The sequence below is a fragment of the Aythya fuligula genome, chromosome 1 (genome assembly GCF_009819795.1).
Source record: "Aythya fuligula isolate bAytFul2 chromosome 1, bAytFul2.pri, whole genome shotgun sequence".
NCBI classification, from domain to species: domain Eukaryota; kingdom Metazoa; phylum Chordata; class Aves; order Anseriformes; family Anatidae; genus Aythya; species Aythya fuligula.
The window spans coordinates 39,187,852-39,213,627 of NC_045559.1; the positions used below are offsets into that span (position 1 = coordinate 39,187,852).

General features: G+C 37.9%; 1 protein-coding gene across 1 annotated transcript in view; it reads left to right on the plus strand.

Annotated features, from left to right (window-relative positions):
* TRHDE (thyrotropin releasing hormone degrading enzyme) overlaps positions 1-25,776 on the plus strand; it is a 207,822-nt gene that overhangs the window by 142,755 nt on the left and 39,291 nt on the right. Inside the window, exons 10-12 of the mRNA XM_032208064.1 lie at positions 11,164-11,252; positions 18,811-18,944; positions 19,044-19,099. Coding sequence (XP_032063955.1) covers positions 11,164-11,252; positions 18,811-18,944; positions 19,044-19,099 — 279 coding nt within the window. The remainder of the gene's footprint in view (positions 1-11,163; positions 11,253-18,810; positions 18,945-19,043; positions 19,100-25,776) is intronic.

Genomic DNA, 25,776 nt, shown 5'->3' on the forward strand with positions numbered 1-25,776 from the left:
GCAAGGTGCATGCAGGCAGGAGCAGGAGCCTGGAGCATTGAAATGGTGGAGCTGCATAGACAAATGAAGAGAATTGGGGAAAATGAGATGAAGGAAATGGAGAGAACCAGGGAAACAAAGGTGGTGAAGATGGGGCTTTAGTGAAGTAAAGAGCAGATTGGGGAAAGCAGGGACAGTATTGGAAAGGTAATAGGAGGGATGAAGGTGGATAAACGTCATATTTTGTTGGCTTTGTAAAATCAGTGATGTAGATTCCCCTTTGTAGACCAGAGGATGAAATTACTTATATGCTTCCTTTTTTTACTACTTCTTCCTTTTGCATTCTTATGGAAAAAAATAATCCATTACTGCCAATGTATCTCTGTGTTTGAGCCTTTAGGGTCAATAACAGAATCTCAGGTTTTATAGAGAAGATATTTTGGTGGGAGGCTCTTAGGGAAACACAGAGGAAGCAGAAACTATTTTAGGAATTGTATTTTAATCTTGGTTAAATTCAAAGTATTCTGAGGAAAAATCAAAACTGAACATTCGAATACACTAAAAATTGGCTGTAAGTATCTAAGAGCATATTGAAGGACCATAGACATAGCTTAAATGCTACTTATATTCCTGTGGCTGAGTAGAGGCATCACAGGGAGTACCAGTCCTCAGCCCGTTAAACATCCTTCCACTTGTAATTATACTCAGACTAATCTCAGATCTGCACTCTATATGCACTTGAGTAAGGTACAGCTCAGAGAGAGGGGTTTACACAATCAGCATCACATGTGCAATTCTGTAATTGGTGCAAGACAGGACACAGGATGCTGGAGAGAGACATTAAGGGCCTTTATTGGAGGGTAAAGAGGCAGCTGTTGGAGTAGACACTTAACACTGCTTAAAACCAACTTCTTTCTATCCATCTCTGACTGAGCACCCAAAATTACTTGTCACTTCCAAAAACAAAGTCTTTTGTGTTCTAGTGTAAAAAGGTAATGTTAGGTGGGGAGGAGAAAGCATTTACTGAGAGAAAATTTGTCGTACTTGTTCTTTGCCCACAACATTTTTCTAAATTCAGCAAGGTACTCTGCTAGCACCGATGCTGAAATGAGTCAGTTTTAAAGAGCTCCATAATATTTATAACCACCTCGATTGTAATTTATTTTTGTATGAAATTTTAAGATAAAATTAGAGAACTTCATTCACTAATCAGATAATTATAATCAGATAATGCTATATTATTTTCAGGCAATTCATTTTTTTTTTCTTTTCAAATTGGATAATTTAAATTAAATTAACTCATTTAAATTACCTTGACTCTACCCTTAAAAAAGCTATCAGACCAAAGGACCGTGGAGTTTATGTGGGCTGGCTGAAGATACACAGCTGTTTTCTAACAGAATATGCCTGCTGTCATCATAAGGCAATCCCACAGTGCAGGGAAACACATGGGCTCTTTCATGAGTGCTGCTGTTAAGGGCATTGAAACCTTTCCTTATGTCTGGGAATTAGTGGTTTAATTGCACTGGTGAGGGAATTATATTTGGCTTAAAACATGAGAATTTAAGTTATTTTTCTTGTTCCAGCTCTGGTACTTATTTACAGCTGAAAATCATTCCAAGGATTCTGATAACGTACAGGAAGAGTCAGGTCTATGGCAGAATAAATGAAAACCACAAAATCTGCATCTCTAATGTGTTGCTGTTAAACATCACTAATCTGGCTACGGATTAATTATATTGTCAATAATTGTATTAAAATACATACTCTCCTGTGCTTCCAGCAATACTATATTGTCACTGAAAAGCCTCTGCCTTCCATATTTTTGCATTTAGATACTTACACAGAAAAAAAAGCAAAAAAACCCCACACAATCCATGATCTATCCTAGAAATAGTTTCTCTTAGAAACAACAATCAAGCCTTATTTTACAATGTACTAGTATGATTGCCTTTTTAAACATGCATTTCTAAATGAAATCATACATAATAGAATATATAAAATTAGCATCTGGATTGTGGCAGAATTGCAAATAAAGAGGTTTACCATCAGAAGTAAGTCTTCTCAGAAGCGCTAGCATCTTTCAAGACTAGAATATAAACTTCCCATTTGCCCTGTCATGCAGTTCTAAATATTTCTCCAACTTACAAAGATTATCTGTAGTTGCCTCCATGTAGGTAGTTAAGTAAAATTTATTTAAAATGATAATAGGCCCACAATTTTGGATACCTTCCAAATGCCCAAGTCTTCCTTCCCCCTGAAATAGATACTAGGAGGATCCAGCCACACATCTAATCAGAACCTTTGAAAATTGCTTGCAAAGTAGATGAGTCAGTCCATTGGGAATTTCTCTTTCTAACAGACTGAACCATTTGACAAACTGATTTCTGGTCATCTTTCAGGCAGCTATGATTTCCACATCTAATAAAATTCAAAACTTGTGGTACACTCCAAAAAGTGAGTTCTGTAACTCTTCTGAGCTCAGAGAGTGGAGGAGCCCACTCAGATCCATCAAGGCAGCACTCTGCTTTGCAGCCAGTATCCCTTGCTTTTGAAACGGGACTGGAAATGCCTCTGCCTAGTGTAGCACAAGATAATCTTGGAGTAAACACTTCCACAATCATTTTCATTCAATCTTTTTCTAATTGGAAAAGTATCCCAAGCTTAGCACCATGTTTTCCTCATTTTGCTCAAGTCCAAGAAACCGTTGATGAGCGTCCCGTAGTTAGTGTGGTGTGGCATACTTACCACGTCCCGCTCTTCTAATTTCCACACTGACAGGTGGAATTTTTCTGTCTGTTGGAATTCTGGAAGTCCCATCTATCTCAGACACTGACAGGACCTCTCCAGTTAATAAAACCTATGTGCTGTCCTTTCTGAATTCAAGTTGGCTTATTGCAACATCTTATTTGATTAAAAAGTCTGCTGCTGTCTGCTTTTTCGTTGCACTTGTAGGGGAATCCATCTTAATTAGCTACTTTTACCAGTGTTTTTCACCAGTTTCTCATTTTTTCTCTGAATATAAAATTAACATCGGCTATATCCAGATGACCAGTAGATATGTTCCAAGCTGTATTCAGTTGTCTCTGTTACTTCAAGTTGTTGTCCTTTATGTGTTTTTCATCTTGTATTTGTCTTTCCAATAAAGTTAGCGATATCTTCCCTTCCTATCTGCCTTCATCTGTGCTGACAGAATTCTTGGAATCCCTTGACACTCCGGTGCAATGTAGGAGGTGTAATGCTTGTGTGAGTGGGAATAAAAATTTTTTCTGTTGTGTTGTGCCTCTGGGCACAGCCTGCAATTACTTTGCTGGCACATATTAAATCTAATGAAATCTCTGTTTTTTTCAGTCTTGTGAGAATGATATTCACAACATGATTGTGTCGTCAGCTCCTTATCCATTAAACAGAACTAACACTCTGTAGAATCGCACTTAATAAAAGTATGTGATTTCCTGTGATATTCACACAAGCTTCCCCTGGAACTTGAAATACTCTTTGCTGAATGAGATACTATACTGTATAACAACCTGGTAAAATCTCTATGATGCTTTTAAATTGCCTTTTGCAACACTATCTGTCTAGAAAGTATGTTTTACAAAAATTTACCCTGGCACTGCCGAGTTCTGCTTTACGTATAATATCTTTCTATATACCGAAGCTCAAAAGCTGTTATGCTGTTGAACAACTTGTTTCCCACTTACCACTTTACCACTGCTTGTGCTCTCACCCTAGGAATAAATGCCTCCAGGTATCACAGCAACAAGACTTGTAATTCCATAGATTAGTTGAATGCACTTTCAGGTTTTCTGTAAACAATGTATCTTTGAACCATCCATTATCTTAGTATTCAAAATGCACTGAAAACTGAGGCCTTCTTTTGCATTGCTAGCAGAAAGAACAATAGTCTTGGCAAGTAGAAGAAACGAGAGATTTCTACTCTCTTTTTACTGCCCTGATTTAGTGTCCGAACTTCACACTATTCTTTAGTTAGATCACAAGTTACCAACTCAGCACTGCTCACCCAAGCATCTTGTCTTTGTGTACATGAAACCTGAGCATTCTCCATTCTGGAGGGCTGAGAAAAGGAAACTAATGCCAAGGTGACTTTGCTCCTCTTTTCCTCAGCTTCAGCCACTCTGGATGTACCACTTCTGTCTTTAACTGAAGTGACAGGGTAAGCATTTTGGATATTAAGATCTGGTGGTTTAAACAAGGAGAGAGGAGTCTTATCCGGGCAGTTTTACTCTTGGATTTTCTTTTTAACCTTTTTTACTCCTAAATTATTTTTATGCCTTGCTTTGTCTCTGTGTCAAATAGCTTTAATCATATCCTTCAGCTTTAGATTGTTATGTTCTCAAAATACTTTACAAAGATTAGTAAGTGTTGCAGATGAGCAAGAAATGGATTCCTATCCCACAGAAATTTTCAGCATATCAAAACATTCTGATCAGGACAAAAAATGAAGCAAAAATTGGGGAAAAAATGGTTTCGAGAATTCATTTTAATTCTGTCATTTCAGTATCTTACATTTCAGTTTCAATTTAACTTGCCCCATTAATTAACTTGTATTTCAAGCCAAGATTCATTTTGAATCAGCAAACTGGAAGTTTTTATTTAAAATAGTAATTATAGCATGTTTCAGCAGTGTCTAAAACTATGCTGAAGCCTTCTATTTCTTTTGAAATGCTTAGTTTCAAAAATTTTGCCATTTTCAGTTAAAAATGTAAAAATACCTTTGGGAAAACTCCCATTTACTTATGAAAGGTGTAGTTATCAACACTGAGCAGATGGAGAGGCCAGTTCAATTGTGTGTGCAGGTAACTGGTGCCATTGGAGATGCCCTGAGATATTTTGTTTGATGTTCTGCTGCCACTACATGGGCAGGACCATCCATACATGCTGTGCCATAACTCTCAGCCCCTGGAAAACGTCTCAAGTACCTCTCAGAAGTTCACCTGATGCCACAACTGAATTTAGTCCAGAGAAACTAAGTCACAGCAAAGTGATGGCTGAGATTTCATAAGTGCCAGCTGATGGGAGATTTGTTATTTCTGTTTTTCCAACCTAAGATAATTTGGACAACTCAAAATTTTGTTACTCAACCTAATAAAACATTGGAAAGTACATAGAGCTTTTGGTGTTCAGCTTTTTGTGGAAGTTATTCCATAGGTGCTTTGCACTGGGAAAGATTAGGAAAAAAAAAAAACAGATGGCAACTCATTTGCCACGTCTAATAATCTGGACCTTACTGACTTCATTCAGTGTAGTTGAAAGTACAGCCTCCATATTCTCCTATAATCTCATGTTCTATCTGCAATGAAACTCTACTTTCCTGTGCTGTTAGCACATTTGAGCAGAAGGTTGGATTTCATAAGGTCCCTTCCCACCTAAATCACTCCATGATTTAATTTCACGACTGCCCCTACTCTTTAAAATAATTATGCTTATTATATCCTGCTAGGAGTAAGATCACGTACTTTGCTTTCATCTATAACATTTTAATTTTGTCCCCGATTCTTCTGTTGTTAGATGAACTAAAATATAGTATTTTTTTCTACAGTCTGTACATTGTTCTATTCTATCTTGTCACGTTTCTCTTCCTTTGATTTTTTTGCTAAGTATATAATCAAAAACTATTAATAGGTGTCTTCTCTTTCTAGACATTCCTAGCTTGTCATTTTAACTGTTCTTTTTATGTATTTTTGGAGGTCCATCTCCCTCATTAAGAATTCTTGGAGAAAATAATCTGTACTGGGATAAGAGGGAAGATCTCAGTTAAGAAATGTAAGCAAGAAATATAAGCAAAAAGTGAGAAATTAAATGGTTGAATTTATCAGTGGAGGGTAATAATACTAAATTATTGAGAACCCTGTGTTGAAGTTGGTACTATTCACTGATCTGATAAAGGGCATGGAAGAATAAGATGACAATTTTCTGGTAATACGAGGTATGCAAGGCTAGCAAAAAGTAAAGCTAATTATCAAGATTAAAGAAATATCCCTCAATGCTGGCTGACAATGATAAAATGACAGATCAAACTTAATGTTGGTAAATGTAGAAATGATGCACATGGGGAAAACAGTCCTAACTTTGATGCTTAATGATGGGTTCTGAAGAAACTATTCTCCCTCAGGAAGGAAATCTGGAAGTTGTGGTAGGCACCATCAAGCAAGTAAATAGAACAGTAGTAATTACTAGGAAATAGGTGTATAAGTAGCATAAAAGAGACAAGAATTACACCACACTGATAGAATCCGTAGTAGACCTGCCTTCAAAACACTGAGGGCAGGTCTGGCTTTCTAAACTGGAAAAGAGTGTAATAGGCATAAAAAATAAGGAGGCAGTCAACAAAAATGATTAAGTATAGGTGCTATATATAGAACAGCAGAGTAGACTGAGAGTCTTAAACTCAGAAAAAGAGATGGCTTTAGGGAAATACAATAGAGATCTGTAAAAGCTCGAGGAGAGAGGGATGTGGTTGTTCACTTCCTCTTCCATTCAAAAAGCAGGTTAGTTAAATTCTACTGAAGTATTTTAGCCACATACAAAGTTCTGTCACTTTACATGAAGTGATCATATGACTTGTATATTCTAAATATTGAGCAGATTTCTTCATTGTTCTGTGAGCAATGACTAGGAGCAGCTGAACTTCCTTGGTTAGCTTTGAGTCCAGAGGAGTCAGGGGAAATGCCACTGCAAAAATGCATTGTTCACTACAGGCAGTTCATGGAAGCCTGTTACTAGGAAGATGAATATTGAAAATGTATCGGCTTACATCCCAGCAAAAATCTTCATTAATGTGAATAAGTAGTTGAAGAGGTGTACAAAATATGGAGCTCCAGAAAACTTGCCTTTTCTTCTTTAACGACCTGAGATCTTTGTTTCATCAGCAGAAAAACACTGCCCTTTTTTGACTTTTCATAGCTCTTTACAAAGAAGGAAATTAATTGTTCGACTGAAAATACAGAGTTTCTACAACATAACTGTTCATCACAGATGGTCACAAATATGATCATTTTCCGAGTGAGATAAAGTACCTCAATATTGTCTATGTAGTCATCAAGTAAGGCCCAAGAAAAAAAAAAAAAAAAAAAATCTGTGTAATCTGAGCAGAGCATAATTAGCTAGCTTCTGGTATTACACGCACCTTGGCAGCTACAAGATTGGATTACTATATCAAACAAGTCACTCTGAATTATTCTGTTTGCTGAATGGAAATACTAGCACATTTTGGTATTATGCATTGATATGATGCTACCAAAAATACAAAAGGCAGTAATACATTCTGTTTAATTCTGGATGTTATCCTACATCAACCTTTATACTACCTTTCAACAGCATCCTCCTCTCCTACATCTCTTCGTCTATGACTGAACAGTATTATGTAAACACAGTTTGTATTTACCGTATCTATTCCAATTTTAACTGTCCCCCTCCTCATCCTCAGAGGGAATTAATCCTTAATTTCCTGAAGAAGTCCTGAACTTCTCAGAATTTAGGTGGTCTGTCATGTGTTCCCTGTTAAGGTGGTCAAGTTTGTATCCAGAGGGACATAATATGCTGATGCCTCTGAGGCTGTGCAGCATCTCAGGTGGATTGGATGCAGTTTCTTATTTACATTACACCCAGGGGCTGAGTGTGCTGCCTTAACAGGTATTCAGTTCTTGCAGACATACTTTTTAGTGTAGGAGGTTTCTTCCAATCCCACTGCCTTAAGACTAGGAATCTCTTCACTGGAATTGGTTTGTCAGATCAGGCAGCAGATAGCCAGATGGAAGATTGTTTTTTTCCCCTGGCCAGACACACACAGAGAGCACCCTGGTGGTACTTCCAGAATGTAAAAGAATAATCAAAAGATGTTTACTGCTTCCAGACAAAGCAGGAGGAGAAAAAGCAAGTGGGCTGCTTCTCTCTTTCATCTTAGTAGTAGAAGAGTGCAAACAGAAGTAGAAGAATGCAAATAGAAATATGCAAAAAGGCTTGCTTCTTCCTAGTCATGTCTGGAGAACATAGTCCATGAAGATCATTCAGAGATGGTGCATAGAATTCATCCTAACAAAAGGGCTCAGCAGGTGAGCCAGATATGTCTCTGTCACATATAAATAAAAAAAAGCAACAGCTTTAGAAGTTTCACTGGGAATGAAGATGATGGAAGGTGAAAACAGGTAAACTTGCAGAGAAAAACACTAAAAGTAGGAAAAATGGATTTTTGGAGAGGTCTATTGAAAGGAAACCTGTGGTTCATCTGGTAAAGCAATAACCAAGATGGAATGTGGAAGTTCTGGAGAATGCCAGGAACATTAGCAGGTCTCAAATGTTATGAAGGTTAAATACTAATCTTCCTAACAAAATCATACATGTTTTCTGAGGATGTGTGGTTTGTGTGACTCCTGTTCTGTAGCAAAATCACTTTTCAGATAAGGATCTTATTTCCATGGGATTTACTTTAACTGGAAGTGACATATTAATATGAGGTAATACAATATTCTTTTCCATACAGAGATTGCAGTGTATAAAATCCATCATTTTATGAAGTCCCTTCTCAAAATGATGTGTCCATATGATCATACACATGTATCTGTATATGTTTATATGTGTTTAAATCAGCAAAGTAGGCAACTCAGTACCTTTTATTTTGTAGTATAAATTTTTCAGTAGGAGTCCATCTCAAGAGTCATAAAAATACCATGCCAATACAGTTTTTCCATTTTTTTCATAAACCAAAGTTCCTTTCAAATATGTACTAGCTTTGTGCTTAATTTTGCCACATTTTTCTCAATCATCATCTGTCTTTTTCATTTTGGAGAGCTGACTGTTTAGAATTAAATGTGCTTTTAAAGATGGTATATTGCCTAGAAGTATTTTTGGGCAGACTCTTCTTATACTGGTTGGTGTCTAGTAAAGTATAAGCTACTTAAGAGAGTGGTGAATATTCTCTGGTGCATCAATTTGCAGCATCTCCTGACAGCCCTCACTTGTTGAACCCTGAAGTTATTGCCACTGTAACAGGAGTAGCAGAGCAGAATAAGTGTTTTCACCTCATTAGTCTAGCTCACAGTCCAGGATATTAGTTGGGGTAACAATGAAGCTAACTTTATGTGAGGACCCCTGAATGAGAACTGGAGAAGCAAATATATCAGTGGACATCTTTTCTGCTGGTGGTGCTGTGAAAGGTGGTAACCTCCAGTACAAGGAATGAGAAGGCAGTAGACTCTTCAGATGCCACAGCTTAATTATTCAGAAAGTGTCTGCCAGAGCATGTGCTTATCTGAAGTATGTCTTTGGTGCATCAGTGTATCTATTAATTTTCCTAGTGTGTCATGATACCAGTATTCAGACAACCCAAAATCACATGGGACTTTTTTCTTCTCCCATATGGCAATAAATGCCATGTTTTCTTTCCAATGTCACTCATAGCTCTTTCAGCTGTGCAGTTTTCCAAATATCTCCCCCTCTCTGCTGAATCACTGCTGCATGGAAAACTGTTTCTCAGCATGTATGGTGCAGTTTTGTGTGCTGCAAAAGCCTGTGCTTGAGGAGTTGGGTATCAGGGTGCAGCGAGGAGTGGCTGTTTGCAAAGGGCTCTTTGACAGGACCCTGCGTGGCAGCAGCACAGGCCCAGGGGTGGCAGCCAGGCTCAGCCCAGAGTCTGGATCCCCAGACAAGTCCACAGTGATGAGGCCAGGCTGGGACATCACACTGACCCTGAGCTTTGGCAGCCAAACCTCCCAGAGCAGGGCTGCTCTCAAGGCATGTACATTGAGCATGCAGAATTGCCCATGTGTGGAAGTATTTGTTGGATCTGGCCTTTGAAGTAATACAGGCAAATAATACTTGTCTTATTGATGAAATCTGTGAGAGAACAGAAATTGCTGTAGTAGTCTACTGTTTCTGAATCTGCACAGAGAGTGTTCTGGGGTGCGTGTTGCATGATGTGTGTTTTACAGTGTCAAATGACAGATGTGCTCCCAGGCACAACCCTTGCATGCCAACGTACTCTGACTATGGTTATGGCACATGTGGTATTGTTCACAGTTCACTGGAGCAGGCTTCTGAATAAGCAGAAGTGATCAAACCTAATTTTTTGGGTATCATAGGCTTGTTCTGCAATGCTGTGTACTGACAAGGGAGAAGCTAATGTAGCTGTCATGAACTTGCCCCCACACATCCTTGTACCATTTTGATTAAGTCAGTCTAAAATGGTATACTTATTTGGTATCTAAGTGATCGTGTACGGTGATATATGAATATATGAGCTGGGACCCTTCTCTTGCCATGCTGCCTTGCTTAAAGGACATGTGCTCCCCAGGCAAAGGGAACGCCTGTACCATCATGGGGTGCTTCCCCTCAGTGTGCAGAATGAGATGGCAGGCCTGTGTTTATTCTTTCACCGGCTAGCGAAATGATATTCTGGGGAGTTGAGGAGTACAGATAATGATGAAGGCACACAAGAGTTCCTCCTTTCCATCTGCTCTAAAAGATTGACTTCATACAGTCAATTTCTGTTTGTTGAGATAAAAAGGTTGTAAAAATCTTAGGAAAATTATAACATTTATTCCAAATGAGAAACAATTTGTGATACTCTAGAATAAAGTTGTGGTCTGATTATGCTAGCTTATCTGCAAATCCACATTTAGCAAGTTTTGTCCAGTTTGCAGAACAAATCACTGATAAAAAATGTTGCAAAGAAGCGGAGAATCCATCCCATTCACTTTGGTTTTATTAACCAGCAGCTATGAAAGCCTGTTATAGCTTTTTAAAAAGTTCCTACAAGTAGGTGTTATTTTTAAACTTTGGAGTCCCTATAAATCAAAGCATGTTTTACCAGAAGTTTCTGTCTTCCTAAGTAAACATACTGAATGCTCTTTTTTCTGTGGAAAATCATTTTCCTCTTCTGTGAAGTATTTTGTTAAATTAGGAAAACCTTGCAAAAAGTCCTCATATGATGATAGTGTGTGAAAAATGTAAAAAATCTTTTTTTTTTTTTTTTAGATGAATGAGTTTTTCATTGTTTTACTGCTAATAGCAAATGCATTTCAAAATCAAAATAACTTGTTAGAATCCACATCTTTATGCTGCTACTGAAATTGTGTTTTGATTTCTTTGACATGATCCCTGATTGCTGTGAGAAGAATCAGTTCAGTATTTTTGTTCTTAGATTCCCCCTCCTTTGTCTTGCAGCTACTTGTGGCAGATTCCATTAACAATTGCAGTAGGAAATACGAGCCACATCTCATCAGAGGCAATTATATGGGTGTCTAACAAATCAGGTAAAAATAAACTTTCCTCCCAGTGGAATCTCATAAAGCATACTTGTGTTTTCCTCAACTGTTTCTTTGGAATTGATCCTAGATAATTGTTTAGCTGCTCTGCACCCAGTGTTAGCTACTTGAAATGAATTACAAAAGGAAGAGCCGGGAAGGGAGGGAGGAGGAATGAAGGATAAGCAGCAAGCAAGAAGATTTATAATTATCACAGACATTACAGTATAATGAAAAGCTTTTACATAGAAATGTGTTCCTAAGTGCTAAATGCTTTGTATTTAGCAACTTATATCAAATTATTGATGAATGTAATTCAATTTATTGATTTATAATAGTTAAACGTAATATTTTTGTAGCAAAGCATCTGATGAGTATGACTTAGTAAATGCAAATTATTTATAATTCTGGCATTTTGTAATTCCAATCCACAATCTAAACCAGGGCTAAGAAATGTTTACTGCTATTTAAAAGTTTTTATATTTATCTGTCAAAATATTTGTTATCCCTATTAGATAACCAGATACCGGACTTTGAAATTTTATTATTCTGCTTACCACTTATTCTCTCCCTTCTCAATTCTTACATGATCATAAGAGCTATTGTCCTGAGAACAGCCAGGGCTGGATACCAGTGTTTTTTCTTTCTTTTCTTGTTCTTTCTTTAAAAAAAAAAAAAAAAAAAAGGAATCCTAACATAGAAATTTCATGAAATATTTCTCTATTTCCTTAGCAGTTCATGCAACATCAGCTGACAGTTTTGGACTGGAATTGAAGTGGATGAGGAAAAAATATGAAGACTTAAATAGAATGAGTATAAGGATGGGAAAAGAAAGTGCCATGCATCCCCTTGACACATGGGCTGTAGCAGGAGAAGTGACCCCTTCTTGTAAAATTTAAGGGGTGTAGAGATTCCCCCCGACAGAAATTTAACTGGAGAGAGGAATGAGTCAAACTTGTGTGTGTCTGTGTTTTTCCACTTTTTTCTCTTTTATAAGTTACCAAAAGGTAATAGTTTGATAGAGCTTAGCAAACAGCAGAAGCAGAAATGATTGGTATAAGATCACTGGAAATCTGAGTAAATGGACTTTCTAGTGCTTGAAGGTACCTGTTCCTTCATCCTGACCATTTGAAGCCCATCAGAATGTAGGATGTTTTATGCTGCTCCCATGTTGTGATGGTCTAAAAATCTGAAAATGTGCCTGGCACCAGGGTCCTTTTCATACCTGGGAAACATACCCTAGTCAGAGCACACTAAGATGCTGTCTCACTTTGCAGAGGTGATATTGCCATACTTTTTAATATTAACACCTCAGGAATACTTGAAAACCTCTTTGAGCTTTCACAGTCTGCCTTAATGACCTGCTCCACTCTTGTCCTTTAGGGCTTGATTGAACTCTCATTGAAGTTAATAGAAAGATTCCCATTGACTTCAGAAAGAGTTGATCTCAACTCATCTCATCTCATTAGGTTGTACATGCATGCCTCCTTCCCCTCACTCCTGCCTTGAAAGTTCAGTATATCACTATTATCTGCACAGTTGCTTCCTCATTGCCTTTTACTTGCAGAGCATTGTGGAGGAACAAGAACATAAAACCACTACCCACCCTTTTAAGATCTGCTACACCTATCGGAATGCCTTAAAAAAAATCAGCGAATTAATGATGGCCAGTGTGAGCAATGATTTTGGGGTTACTGTTATGTAGAAATTGAAGAGGAACCTTTCTGAATAATGAGTTTCCTGTGTAGAGAATCAATGCCACTGTGATCTATTGTCATTATCTTTGTTATTCCTCATTACTTTCTCAGTCACTCGTCTCATTAAAATGATACTATATACTTATGAACATCAAGAATGTTCTCTTGCTTCTGTTTATTGTTGTCTAACTCACTTGGATAATTCCTCAGCATACAAAAATCAGTAGGAAAAGCCCAAGATTTGCTTAATATTTGATTCATTATGTATGCTGTTATGTATCGGGGCTGCTGTAGATGTTTTTGTGATACTCCTAAAGATTTCTGCAGCTTGTATGTTAGTTTCGGGGAGATCCGAAAGGAACTGTGAGACTGGAAAGGGCAGTTTCCAGGACTGATTTGTGTTGGCAGGAACTTCTAAATAAGTGGCCTCTTTTATGGTCTCTGTAATGATGAATGAACACAATGTCCCCAATGTTTTGGATCAGCATCAAACCAATAGCAGGTAAAAAGTCAAGGATCTGCTTTGATCTTAGTCCACCCCTACAAGACTTCTTTGCAAGGCTTCTGCAGAGAAGTTGGTGACTGCAGAGAAGCTGGTAACTGCTGTTGTCTAAGAGTACTAAGTATGGAAGCACAGTTTCTACACATTTCTAATAATCCATCATGTTTCTACAAATCCAGGAGAAGGATAGACAGTGGCCTTAATGTCAGGTGAAGATGTTTAGCTGCCATCCATTTAAAATAGGTGAGCAAAGCTGTGGAATAAGGCATACTTGCTGTTCCCTGGTCATGAGTGTGCTGGCATTCAGACTCCAGGTAAGAAATATGACCCAGAAGATGCTGCTGAACTGACTGAAGCAGTTTTACAATCTGCCTTACTGTCATTTCCATCCTCACCTCCTCTACCTTGACTGATTTGTTTCGTCCCGGAGAAGTACGCTTCTGATAGAACTCTCTGCCTCTGGTAAAGTGGATCATTCAGACTCCTCTTAGTATCTGCGCAGGATTGCCAGAAGACGGGGAAAAGAAAATTCAGCAGGACAATTGCCTTCTGATCAGCAAGACTCGATTTACTATATCATGCTACCTGCAACTAGATAATCTCTGTTTTAGCTGTAAGCCCCTTAGTCTGGTTTTCCTCCATGGAGCTACAAAGAAGACAAGCTGCTTCCAAGGGGGTTGATGATTGTCCATAGGGTAATATTGTAAAAATAATACTTTATTCATTTATTTATTTATTTGATGCTGAGAGTTGGACAGCTGCTGAACTTGACCTGCATTATTTCCACACTCCCTTTTTTTATCTTTCAAAAATGGGAGGAAGGGAAGTGACATGATGAAATTAATAGGTCCTGTTTTATAACTTTAGCCAGCCACGATGAGGAGCAGGGATACAAGATCTACAGTTCTGGCACAATTTTGATAGGGTGAGGCAAAATTACTCCTTTTATCCCAACAGCTGAGCAAAAATCCTAACAGGAAAATGCTGCTTACACTTGTGTAATATCACCTTAGATGTTAGCTGTTCCATCATATAGGAATGCTGAGGAATGGAAGGATACTCTGAGGAAAGACTAAGTGTAACAGAACATGATCATATTTGCTGATATGATAAATTTACTCTAGTGTTCACAATACCAAAATATTTTTTCAACATGGAGCTAGGGCACGTGAGATGGAAATAATTTTTCCTTCTGGTTTGCTGTCTCCCTGTATGAGAAGATATTGGAAAAAATTTTGTAGTATTTAGCTAAAACCAGTATCTTTTTACAAAAGAATGTGACTGTGATGAAATTCCTCATGGAACATTTTCTTGGTCAGGAAATTTTCTCTTGCTGCTCTTGGCATGAAATTGTGTTAGTCTCGTGCAGTTATTTTTACAGGAAAATGGAGTCAGTTCTACCACCAGCATAAACCAATTTCTCAGTGTGCTTGGGGTTGTATAAAATGAAAAGTTAAACGAAAATAACAACTGTGAGTCTGAACACTTGAAGTGGTAGTAGAACTGTCTGTAGCCCACGCTTTTGTCAGCACTGGAATAGGTTCTTGCAGAGGGCTGCCCTTCACCCAGACCTGCCTTGCAAGGTGGTCATGCTGCTGTGTGGAGGAGCAAGCTTCCATCATTCCTGCAGGTTTTGATGGAGTGGAAGTTGCAGGAGAGCTGTGAGAGCTTGAACTTCAAGCCACTTGCAGTTAGCACCAGCTGGAGGATTGTCTCACACTTCTAGAGCAGAGAAAATGAGAATCAGACTCTGACTGTTTTTTTTTTAAGTTCAAAACAAGTGTTGTAGAAATTAACCATTTCCTCCTAAATGTCTTCTATACTTACGCAGCAAAACTGGAAGTTTCAGAGCAGTGTTATTTTCTGAGGTATCCAGGTAAAACATGACCATGGAAAAACACTTTCTGATGGAAGAAGATTAAAAAAAATCCCTTTGATCTTGAAATGCAACTGTGTATATATTTTAGAGTGAATTTTAAAAGGTGAACTAAAACCATCAAAGGTAGATTTCTTCCCAAATTAAATTTTTGTTGTTGTTTAGAAAGTCATGAATGGTTTAATATAGGGTTTGACACTGAATGACTACCTTTTTCCTAACTATAATACTTTAAATGGGAAACTAATAAATGTGTTTGTGATAAGTAGAGAAATTGCACAGGTGTATAGAAATTTTCAGAGCTATAATCACCAAGAGAAATAATTTCTTTTATAAGAAGGCATGAGGATCGACAGACTCAAACATCAAATTCCAGTAAATTATAGGGAACTACGTGGAGCACATGCATCCAACAGTCCCTTAAAATAACCACCTGCTTATATGAGCTGGAAAGGCATGAATGATTCCTGTCCTGTATTTCAGGAGAAGGTCAACACATGAATGGTCTTATTGAAAAATAATAGCACGGGGTTATGGTTGGATTTAAACTGACCAAAACAGCAGTAGTGCCATCAGGCTTTGAAATGATACTGCTCTCTCTTAAAGCAGTATGTAGTGGAGGAGTTCCACAGCTGTTATTTATGAGATAGGCTATTTTAAAGTTTTCATATTTGACTGGCAAGTATCATCCGGTACTGTATTAAAGCATAAGTAATTTCCTCACTGTAGAGATCAAAAAAAATACAAATAGTCAAATAAGAAAAAGTTATGTGTACTTTTTTCTTTTATTAGACCTGATCGTGAAAATTTCTATTTAATGTATTTTTTTTTTCCCCCCAGATATTTTTAATGTGTGTTCATAACACATTTGATAAGTTTTTATTTGTCATAGAGGTACAACGATTAATCTGATATAAGTAGCTACATTCAGCTATGGTGGCATTTAAGAACTAGTTTGCAGAAGAAAAAACATGAGCAGAAAGCAGTGCTACATTAACACAGCAGGTTCTACTGTGTACAAGCAGTCTCTTTCTGACCCCACAAAACTCCTGAACACCCAGGGAAATTCTGAAAGTTGTTGTTTCCCTCCACAGCCTCTCTTAGCTACAGAAGTGGGTATTTTTTCTGTTGCGTTTAAGAAATCCAAGAAATTGATTCAGTGTATAGCTGAGATTTAGCAGTGACAGGCTGTATTCACAGCACCACACTGAGTAAATTAAATAGGATAGAGTAGATCTAGATTCAAATTCTTTCTCCTCTCCCCGTTTTACAGCAGGTATTTGAACTCAAGCCCTTCTAAGAAAAGTGCTTTTAGCACTATGGTGTAAGTTGTTACAATTTTTTACAGTATGTCTACACATGTTTTTCTTTGAATAAGATAATTGAATGTACACAGGAATCAGACTTAAGTCTTCTCTGTGTAGGCTGGACATGAGCAACAGGTGATTCTGCTTTCAGGGCCAGTGAAAAAACTATTTAAACAGAGAAACAACCTCAGTAGAACAGTCTATTAGAAGTTGCTTAGGACTGAGAAGCACTGTTTAACAAACCTCTGTGGAAGGAAGGAAGTTCGGTGTTAAAATTGTTAAAGTTGTGGGAATTGTTAAAGTTGTGGTAATGCTGGAAATCAGGAGTCTGCATGGCTACAGACTGTAAATTCTGAGCTGGAGAGACATCTTTATGCAATTTGGATGGGATGTAGGTGCCCTTGTACTTCCAGAAGGCTGAGTTTAGCCAGAGCCTGGCATATCTCCTTAATGAGCTGGTCTAGGTCCTCATACAGTTTGATTGCCTCATACCTTTCAGTTTTAACTACCTATGTCTCTCCACCTAACACTTTGCTTACCTTTTTCAAGGCTAGGAATCATGCAGAGTTGTAGGACTTAATTTTGTTTGTTTGTTTGTTTGTTTTTTCTTTCTTTCTTTTTTTTTCCTCACATAGTCCTATTTCTGCATATAAAGGACGTGTGGGTACTTAATCAAAGATAACTAATACAGTGGTCTGTATGTTTTTTTTCTCAATCATTTGCATAATTAGACTGAGTTGTTGGAAGTCAATTAGACAAACCCTAAAAGAACAGTAAAAAAGTAATCGAATAGCCAACAACTGAGTTATTTTAGGCTTAATATTTCTAAGAAGGGTATTTTTAAGAGATTTTAATGATGTCAGAACTACCTAGGTGAGGAGATGACTTTCTTTTCTAATCCTTCAGCTTTTTATCTGAATTCATGTGCATAAAGCAGCTCCATGAATTTAAAGATAAACATATAATTAGGTGTTTTTAGGATTGTATCTCACTGCTTTTTGTATTCTTTGCACCTTAAGACTGCAGTTATTTCTGTGTTTGCTAGAGATATTTAGTCAAGGGAGAAGCATAACTTTTATCTATAGTTCTAGTCATCTATTATTTCCTCAGAAATTACTTTTTTACAAGAAAGGCTGTAAACAAATCCATTTCTCTAGTAAGTCTAGGAACTAGATGGTGTATGTGAATTGTTAAGACCATATTGTTAACTTGTTTTTTTCCATTTGTTACTTTCAAAGAATTCAAGCATACAAAACAATTTCCTGTCGGAATTACATTTAAAACAAATTTGGCATATTTCTTTTTTATTTTTAAAGTACATGAGGAAAGCATTCCTTTCGTCAAGAACATAAACACTGGTTTTATTATAGTAGAAAAAAAATTGCTGAATTTTTAGAGAGCTCTTTCTCATAATCAGTTACGTCAGAATAATTTGCTAAATTGAAGGATTATTCAAGAGACATAGAAGCCTGATGCTTCATTCTATGATGATTCTTCCCATAGTGAAAAAAACATGTGGTTCTGGGTATTTTGTTGTTGGAATCCCTACTTTTGTGAGTAGTGATGGACTGGCTGACTTCTAGCTTGTACAAGTAATAGAATAAATTCATACTTTCAGCCCATAAGTGCTTACTTAAAAAGAGGGGAAAGAGGAAGAATGGGTTAGTTGATACAAGGTTAATTGGTATAGTTCTAGAGAAGAGCTTCTCAGTGGTTAGTAGCTTGGAACTCTATAACTGGAAATACTTTAATTTAAAATCCAATAACAGAAGCTTTATTGACTACATGCAGAAACACTTAAGATTATTTATTTATTTATTTATTTTGAATCACAGGTTGAGTCTTCTCTCTAAAGCAAATCCATTGAATAATAGAATTGTACTTCTATAAAGCTGCTGTAGCAGCGCCAGCGTCAGGGTACCAGACTTAAACGGGCACTTCTTGTATAAATGCTATTAACTGGAAAAAGACTCTTGGAGTTCTTTGTGGATAAAAGGTCTCAGTAGAAGCCTCAGCTGGTATCTCTACATGAAAGAGATAAAGAGAAATATTAATTAACCCCACTGCTTTTGTTAGTCTTTGAATCAATTTTACTACCTTTCTGCAGAAAGAATTTAACAAATACGTTTTTAGAATTTTTTAAATTCAAAACCAAGTCAATTCCTATTTTGTTCTTTGTTTCCAGAACACCACAGAATTCCTGCTTTGGAAGAGGCAAGTTGGTTGCTGGGGAACATCAACCAGACCGGCTACTTTAGAGTTAATTATGATGTTAGGAATTGGAGGCTGCTAATTAATCAACTAACAAGGAACCATGAGGTAAGTTCCTCTTCTCCAGCCCTAAAATCTGCTTTTATATGTGAATGTTCACTATTTCATCACCCTAAATGGTTCCATTTTTCTGGTTGCTCCTCATAGGTTATCTCTGTCAGTAATCGAGCAGGCTTGATCGATGATGCATTCAATCTAGCCAGGTATGTTTGCCTGAAGATAATTTATCTTCAAATACATTCTTGCAACAACTCATACAATCATTAGCTCAACAGCTGAGAGCATTTTGAAGTTAAATATGTTTTAAACACACTTTAGTTTTCCTCCCCCCCTCCTTTTTTGTATAGTGCATAAACACGGTCTGTAGCACACTCTTGATCAATAATTGCCGTAGGGTATTTCCGAGTCTAGAGAGGTCTGATCAATTTTGCAGCAAGTTTAATTTAACACTTTGGAGGTAAATAATCTTTTTCCACTTTCTTTAATGAAAAAGGAAGGTGTTTTTTTCTTCTTCTGTTTCTCCCTAAAGCACCCATTCTCTCCTCCTCCCTCTCCAACCCCTCCCCCTCCTTTTTTTTCTAAGAATCCCTTGTGCTGTATTTTATTTGTGATGGAAGGCACCTTCAAGATTCAGATTTTTTTTTTTTTTTTTTGCCTTGACTTATGCTGTTATATCATTTTTCCAATATCCTTTTCTTGTAGTCTGCTAGAACAGACTCTTTTTTCTGCATGACGTTTTTCACACAGAATGTAAAGTCAGAGTTCTGTTGACCATTTCTGGAATTTATACAGCTTTTTGTGTTTTATTATGACCAGAGTTATGTAATTAACATGTATAGTGCTGGTTAGGTAATGCCTTCTTTATGAATTGAGACAATGAAATCATTCCTGTTTTGAAGTCGATACATCCAATATGTTGGTCGTCAAAGTGAAGAATGAGAAGAAAGTAGTGGAACTTTTCAAATTTTGAGATTGTTGAGGTCCCTGGGAACACTGCATCAGTAAAACACTATGATGTCAAAGGCTGTGTGAAAAGAATTCCAGATGTTACTGGCTTTTCCATTTGCTAGTGTATTTATAGGCATATTTGAGCAGGGGCTTGCAAGAATTGGCAGTACTGAGGTACATTTCACTAGAAATGGTCACCAGAGATTTTTGAGATTCAGGCACAATGTCACGCAGAAATTATGGCTCAGTGATTTTCCAGCTTCACTGCAGTAAAAAACAGTTTTGTGCCCTACCACTCTGTTTCTGCTGCCTGTGCTAGCCTGAATATATGACATAAACTAGTGATTAGTCCTTACTTAATAGCCCGGAGATGTAGTATAGAAGGAGGTATGACAGGGAGAGAAAGAGACCCCTTTTGCTTTTTGCACTGCCTTTCATTCTTGCCTTGTATCCTCTTCCCATTGAATCACAGAATCACAGAATTTCCTAGGTTGGAAGAGACCTCAAGGTCATCGAGTCCAACCTCCAACCTAACGCTAACAGCCCTCCACTAAACCATATCCCTAAGCTCTACATCTAAACGTCTTTTGAAGACTTCCAGGGATGGTGACTCCACCACTTCCCTGGGCAGCCTGTTCCAGTGCCTCACAACCCTTTCAGTGAAGAAGTTCTTCCTAACATCTAACCTAAAACTCCCCTGGCTCAACTTAAACCCATTCCCCCTCGTCCTGTCACCAGGCACGTGGGAGAACAGGCCAACCCCCACCTCGCTACAGCCTCCCTTGAGGTACCTAAAAAGAGCGATAAGGTCACCCTTGAGCCTCCTCTTCTCCAGGCTGAACAAGCCCAGCTCCCTCAGCCGCTCCTCGTAGGACTTGTTCTCCAGGCCCCTCACCAGCTTCGTCGCCCTTCTCTGCACCCGCTCAAGCACCTCGATGTCCTTCTTGTAGCGAGGGGCCCAAAACTGAACACAGTACTCGAGGTGCGGCCTCACCAGAGCTGAGTACAGGGGGACGATCACCTCCCTAGCCCTGCTGGTCACGCTGTTCCTAATACAAGCCAGGATGCCGTTGGCCTTCTTGGCCACCTGAGCACACTGCTGGCTCATATTCAGCCGACTGTCAACCATCACTCCCAGGTCCTTCTCTGCCTGGCAACGTTACAGAGTTATAAATAGGTTATCATTTCAGTGACCCAGGTAGTCCTTGGCTAGTAGAATACTGCAGAATATTCTGAAATACCTAGACTGTTGAAAGAACTAATGCATGTTCAGTCAGGTAACAGTCTGTTCCTTTTTTTTTTTTTTTTTTTTTTTTTTTTTTTGCAACTCAGAGCTGCTTTATGTCTAATAAAACTGAAATAATTTGCAGTTATGCAAAATCAGTATGTGGCTTTCTTCTTCATGAACTGAATGCAGTCATATGTGGCTTGGCTTTACAGAAAATCTAGGCACTGAAAAAACCTGTTTCTTAAGCTGATTCCTGTAGGTAGGTGTTTTTCTTCCCAGTCAGTACTGAGCTCTAGGATGTATTCTTCATAAAGCATAACGGCAAGGTCTTCATTAAAGGCCCAACCTGCATAGTCTGGCCAAGTTTTTCTACCAAAAAAAAACACCAGACATTAGATAAGAAACATGTTTTCATACATACTTTCCAAAGCTGTTTTATGGATATTGGATCCTGCTGCTTTTTCACAGGTAACTATGCCGGAACACTGTAAGTTTTTTTGCAAAATTTCATGTTGTAAAAACTTAACTTTCTTCTGTTAATGATGAATTGCAGTGGATGGCTACTGCATTTGTTACTCATACACCGTGGAAAAAGTAGTTGAGCTAAATATTTACACTATAGACCCATTTGTATATGTAGATATTGCATAAGCAGAAATATTCTTCTAGCAGGGATGCACAGATAGGTTCCTGCTTCTTTTAAACCTCTGACTCCTGTTAGTAGTACTGCCTTACAAGCAGGTCTGTGTGTGACAGATTTGGTTGAAGGAGGGATCTAGAGAAGTAGAAACACATATTTGCAAATAGTTAAAAAATACAGTTAGTATTCAAAGAGTAGCAATAGGATATGTGGATTTGCCTAAAAGTGGCAGATACTAGAGTATACTGTTCTTAATCCTTTCTTTTTTTTTTTTTTTTTTACTTCATCTATCATCTTTCTAAAGAAATAATAATAAAAACAAAAAGTAACTATACTTGAGTATAGTTATGTTTAAGATACTCTAATTGGCTGGCTAGCTGTATGGTACCTTTCTAAGAAGTGTTTGGCATTTTTTTTCTTTTCATTTCCTCTCTCCCAGGCAAAGACAGACCAGGGACAGACCTACTTTTTTCTCTGCTCCTTACCATGAGCAGGACTAGAGAAGCATTGAGAGTCTGTTAGAAGAGTTTTGGGGCAGACCTTGAGAGCAGAGCACCTGAACTTCTGGGAGTATGAAAGTACATGTGAAAACTCTTGTGGGGACAAGCAGTGGAGAGTCGCACGCTGATGCTGCAGTACAGCACAGCAGCTCTGCTGTGACAGATGCACAGCAGCATCCCAAAAACAAGCTCTGAGGGCTATCAAAATGACACAGAGCCTTTCAGTTTCCTCAAAAAGTCCATGTTCAAAAGGCCACCATTAGCCTAAAGGCAGCCTAGCTTTCCCCTCTTGGCTGCAAAGCACAGTTCATAAAATCATTTTGCTTTTTGTCAGAGCAGTACCATTCTTTGGATGTTACTAGTCTTGTGGATGTAGTGGTGATTCTATCTTATGTCCAAGGCACAGAATGCATTTCTCCCTCCCAGTATAATGTTACATGGTGGGGAGATTAAAAACAGGCAATTGTCTCTGACTGCTACATGAGAAAAAGTGAGTAACCGTATTGACCTATCACAGAGGTAGTAATTGGTAGTTTAGACTGACTTCAGAGAAGACTGGCTGTTTTAAAGGGTAATTGTGTCCTCTGATGTGGTCCCTAGTGGTACTGATAGGTTATCATCTTGTCTACCACTATAAATGTATGTACATGAGTTGAGAGAGAGAACTGTGGAATATATACTTTCATTTTAACACCTACGTATTATTTTCAGTAATAAAATAATGCATAAATGAAAACATAACTTCTTAAATCCACACTTGTCCTTTTAAAAACAATTTCCAACATAAGCAGTTCTTGTTACTGTATTAAATAGACCGTATTTCTTCAAAACACCCCATCCTTCATAGAGATTTCTGAAGTACTCCCTAGTGTGTTGTTGAACTTGATACAGATAATGTCCATTCCACAGCAGAAAGGTTTGACTCAGTTCTTCCAGTGTCCTAATATGGTAAGTCTTGATATGATATTCCTATACATTAATGCTAATTGATTTTGTTTATGAAACAAGTACAGATCTTATTTTTAGTAAAATTTAATAACAATGATTATGGAGAAAGCTGAAAGAATATTATTTATTTTGGAGATTTTATTCTTTCAAAATGTTTGCTATCCTTTTTATTGTCCAGTATAATGATTTCTCTAAAATAAACATAAATGAATGGTTACCTCCAAGGAATATATTAAGCTCTATAATTTCCTAAACTTTTGCCCATTTTATATGTAAATATATTCCTTCTTCTTTCTTGGTGCATTTTGGTTCCATAAAATTAATCAAGCAGGGTTGAGCAGAATAATAACAATAAAAGAAAGCAGCGGTTTGCCCACTGTGTTTGAATTCTCGCAAGCTTGTTTGTTTTTCAGACTTTTAAACAAAATTCTGTTCTCGGCTGTAGTACGTGCATACACTCTGCAGATCCAGAGTGCTGTAGCCTTGGCAGTAACATAGCTTACGGAAATACGTTCCCAAAATTCTTGAGCAAGAACAGAATCTTGGTGCTCTCTCTTCCCTGCTTCTTGAAGATCCTTTATCTATTTAGAATGTTTTGTAAAGGATTTCAGAACAATTTGAAACTAAGTTGATTGTAGCAAATGGAATGTATTGATGGTAGACTGATAAAGAGAAGATGAATGGAACTGTGTATCTCTTCTAAGCTTTAATAAAGGTAGTTCAGAGAGCTCCAATAAACAGTGTCACAGGAAATAAGAAAGATCCTACGGTTTCATGAGAGTGTGAATAATGTTGTCAGCTTCTCATGTCTTTCTCATTCCTTGGGGTAGGGTGTTAGCGAATATGTGAGGTGGAATGCTTCACACTTTACTTTAGGTGTCCCAAAGGTAGACTTGTACATCTGAGCTTGTCACCTTGCATGGCACTGACAGATAATGGAGACAAATAACACTCAGAACCTCTCAAAGGCACATAACATGGGATAAGATAAATTACCCTCTTGAGGTTAGCAGTCTTGTGTCTAGTTCTAGTTCCCTAATTCTTCCTTGCTGGACTCTAAATCTTCATATTCAACACCACTCGTTAAACATGTTGAATTAATCCAATATTATGTCAAAGAAATACATCTGGTTTGTACTCAGTGTTAATCAGTATTGAATCAGATGATTAGATGTGATTGTGGATACTTATTTTACTTTCATCTAAAATAGTTATTGCTGTTCTGGAAGAATCCCTTTTGTCTCTTGAACACTAATGTATATCTAATACCCCTTGTTTCTGCCTCTGCCATAGGCACTTACTGTGTTAAGGTGATAGGTGCTTGGTCTGCATGCCAGTTTCTCAGAAACAAGGTTTTGATGCCGACATTCTTCCTTGCTGTTGATCATTATCTTGCCTTCTGTTCTACCATGAAGAGTCTGTGGTGGAGTTCTTTGGGTGCTCAGATTTTCGTGACTGTTCCCTTTTGAGTCACAGGCCTAACGACAGCGTGGAACATGCCAAGACTAAACTCATTGGTTACACATTAACAAAGGCCAAAGACAATATCTGACAATAGGTTTTGCATATTTCCCCACCGTATTTCTTAACTGGATTAATGAGAAGTCATAGAACCATTAAGGTTGGAAAAGACCTTCAAGATCACTTAGTCCAACTGTCCACCTACTGCTAATATTGGAATATCGCCTACCAAACCATGTCCCTAAGTACCACATCTACCCTTTCCTTAGACACTCCCAGGCATGGTGACTCCACCACTTCCCTGGGCAACCTGTTCCAATGCTAAATACCCTTTCTGAGAAGAAAAATTTCCCAATATCTATTCTATAACCTTCTCTGGCACCAAGGTCAGGCTGACAGACCTGTAGGTGCCCTGGTTTCTCCTTATGAGCTTTCTTATCGATGGGTGTCACACTAGCAAGTTTCCAGTCATCAGGGACATCTCTAGTTGACCAGGACTGTTGACAGAAGGTGGAAAGCAGCTCTGCAATCATGTCTGGCAGCTGAAGTGGTATTCTTAAATAATTATTCTTCTCCAGGGATGCTTCTGTGTCCACATAAGTCTTTGTTGCTTCTTCGTGGCATTCAGTTCTGTGAGCCTGCTTTGGAAACCAGAGAATAGGAGAGAAAGTCTGGAATGCAGTGAAAAACATAGCTCAGTATCTCTATCACTCTGACAGTGACTCCATTTTTGAGGAAGTGGGTGGGAGAATTAGTAGATCTGAGTGAAGACTGTTCTTATGGGCAGCATAGGAAACAGCCTGGCTATTTTGCAGTGCTGTCTGTTTCCTGTCACAGATTAGGGGAGAGAAGAAGCTGTAGTCTCTACAGATTAAGATTTTTCTTAGGACAGTAAAACCTGTGCCTGTAGACTTCACAAACACAGACAGCTATGTCAGAAATAAGCAAAGACAAAAGCATACCTTCAGAATTATCTGTGAACTAAGCAGCTTCCTTCTTCAGATAGCTTTCATGAAAGTTCCTCTCTTTCAGAATTTTATTCAGCAGGCCAAAATCAGGAGTCTGATGCAGGTATGTGATGAGTTATAGTAAGTGTTTTCCTTCCTCTAATGAGTTCTTGACTCGCTTCTTTCCAAGTTCTGAGTTCTGCTAACT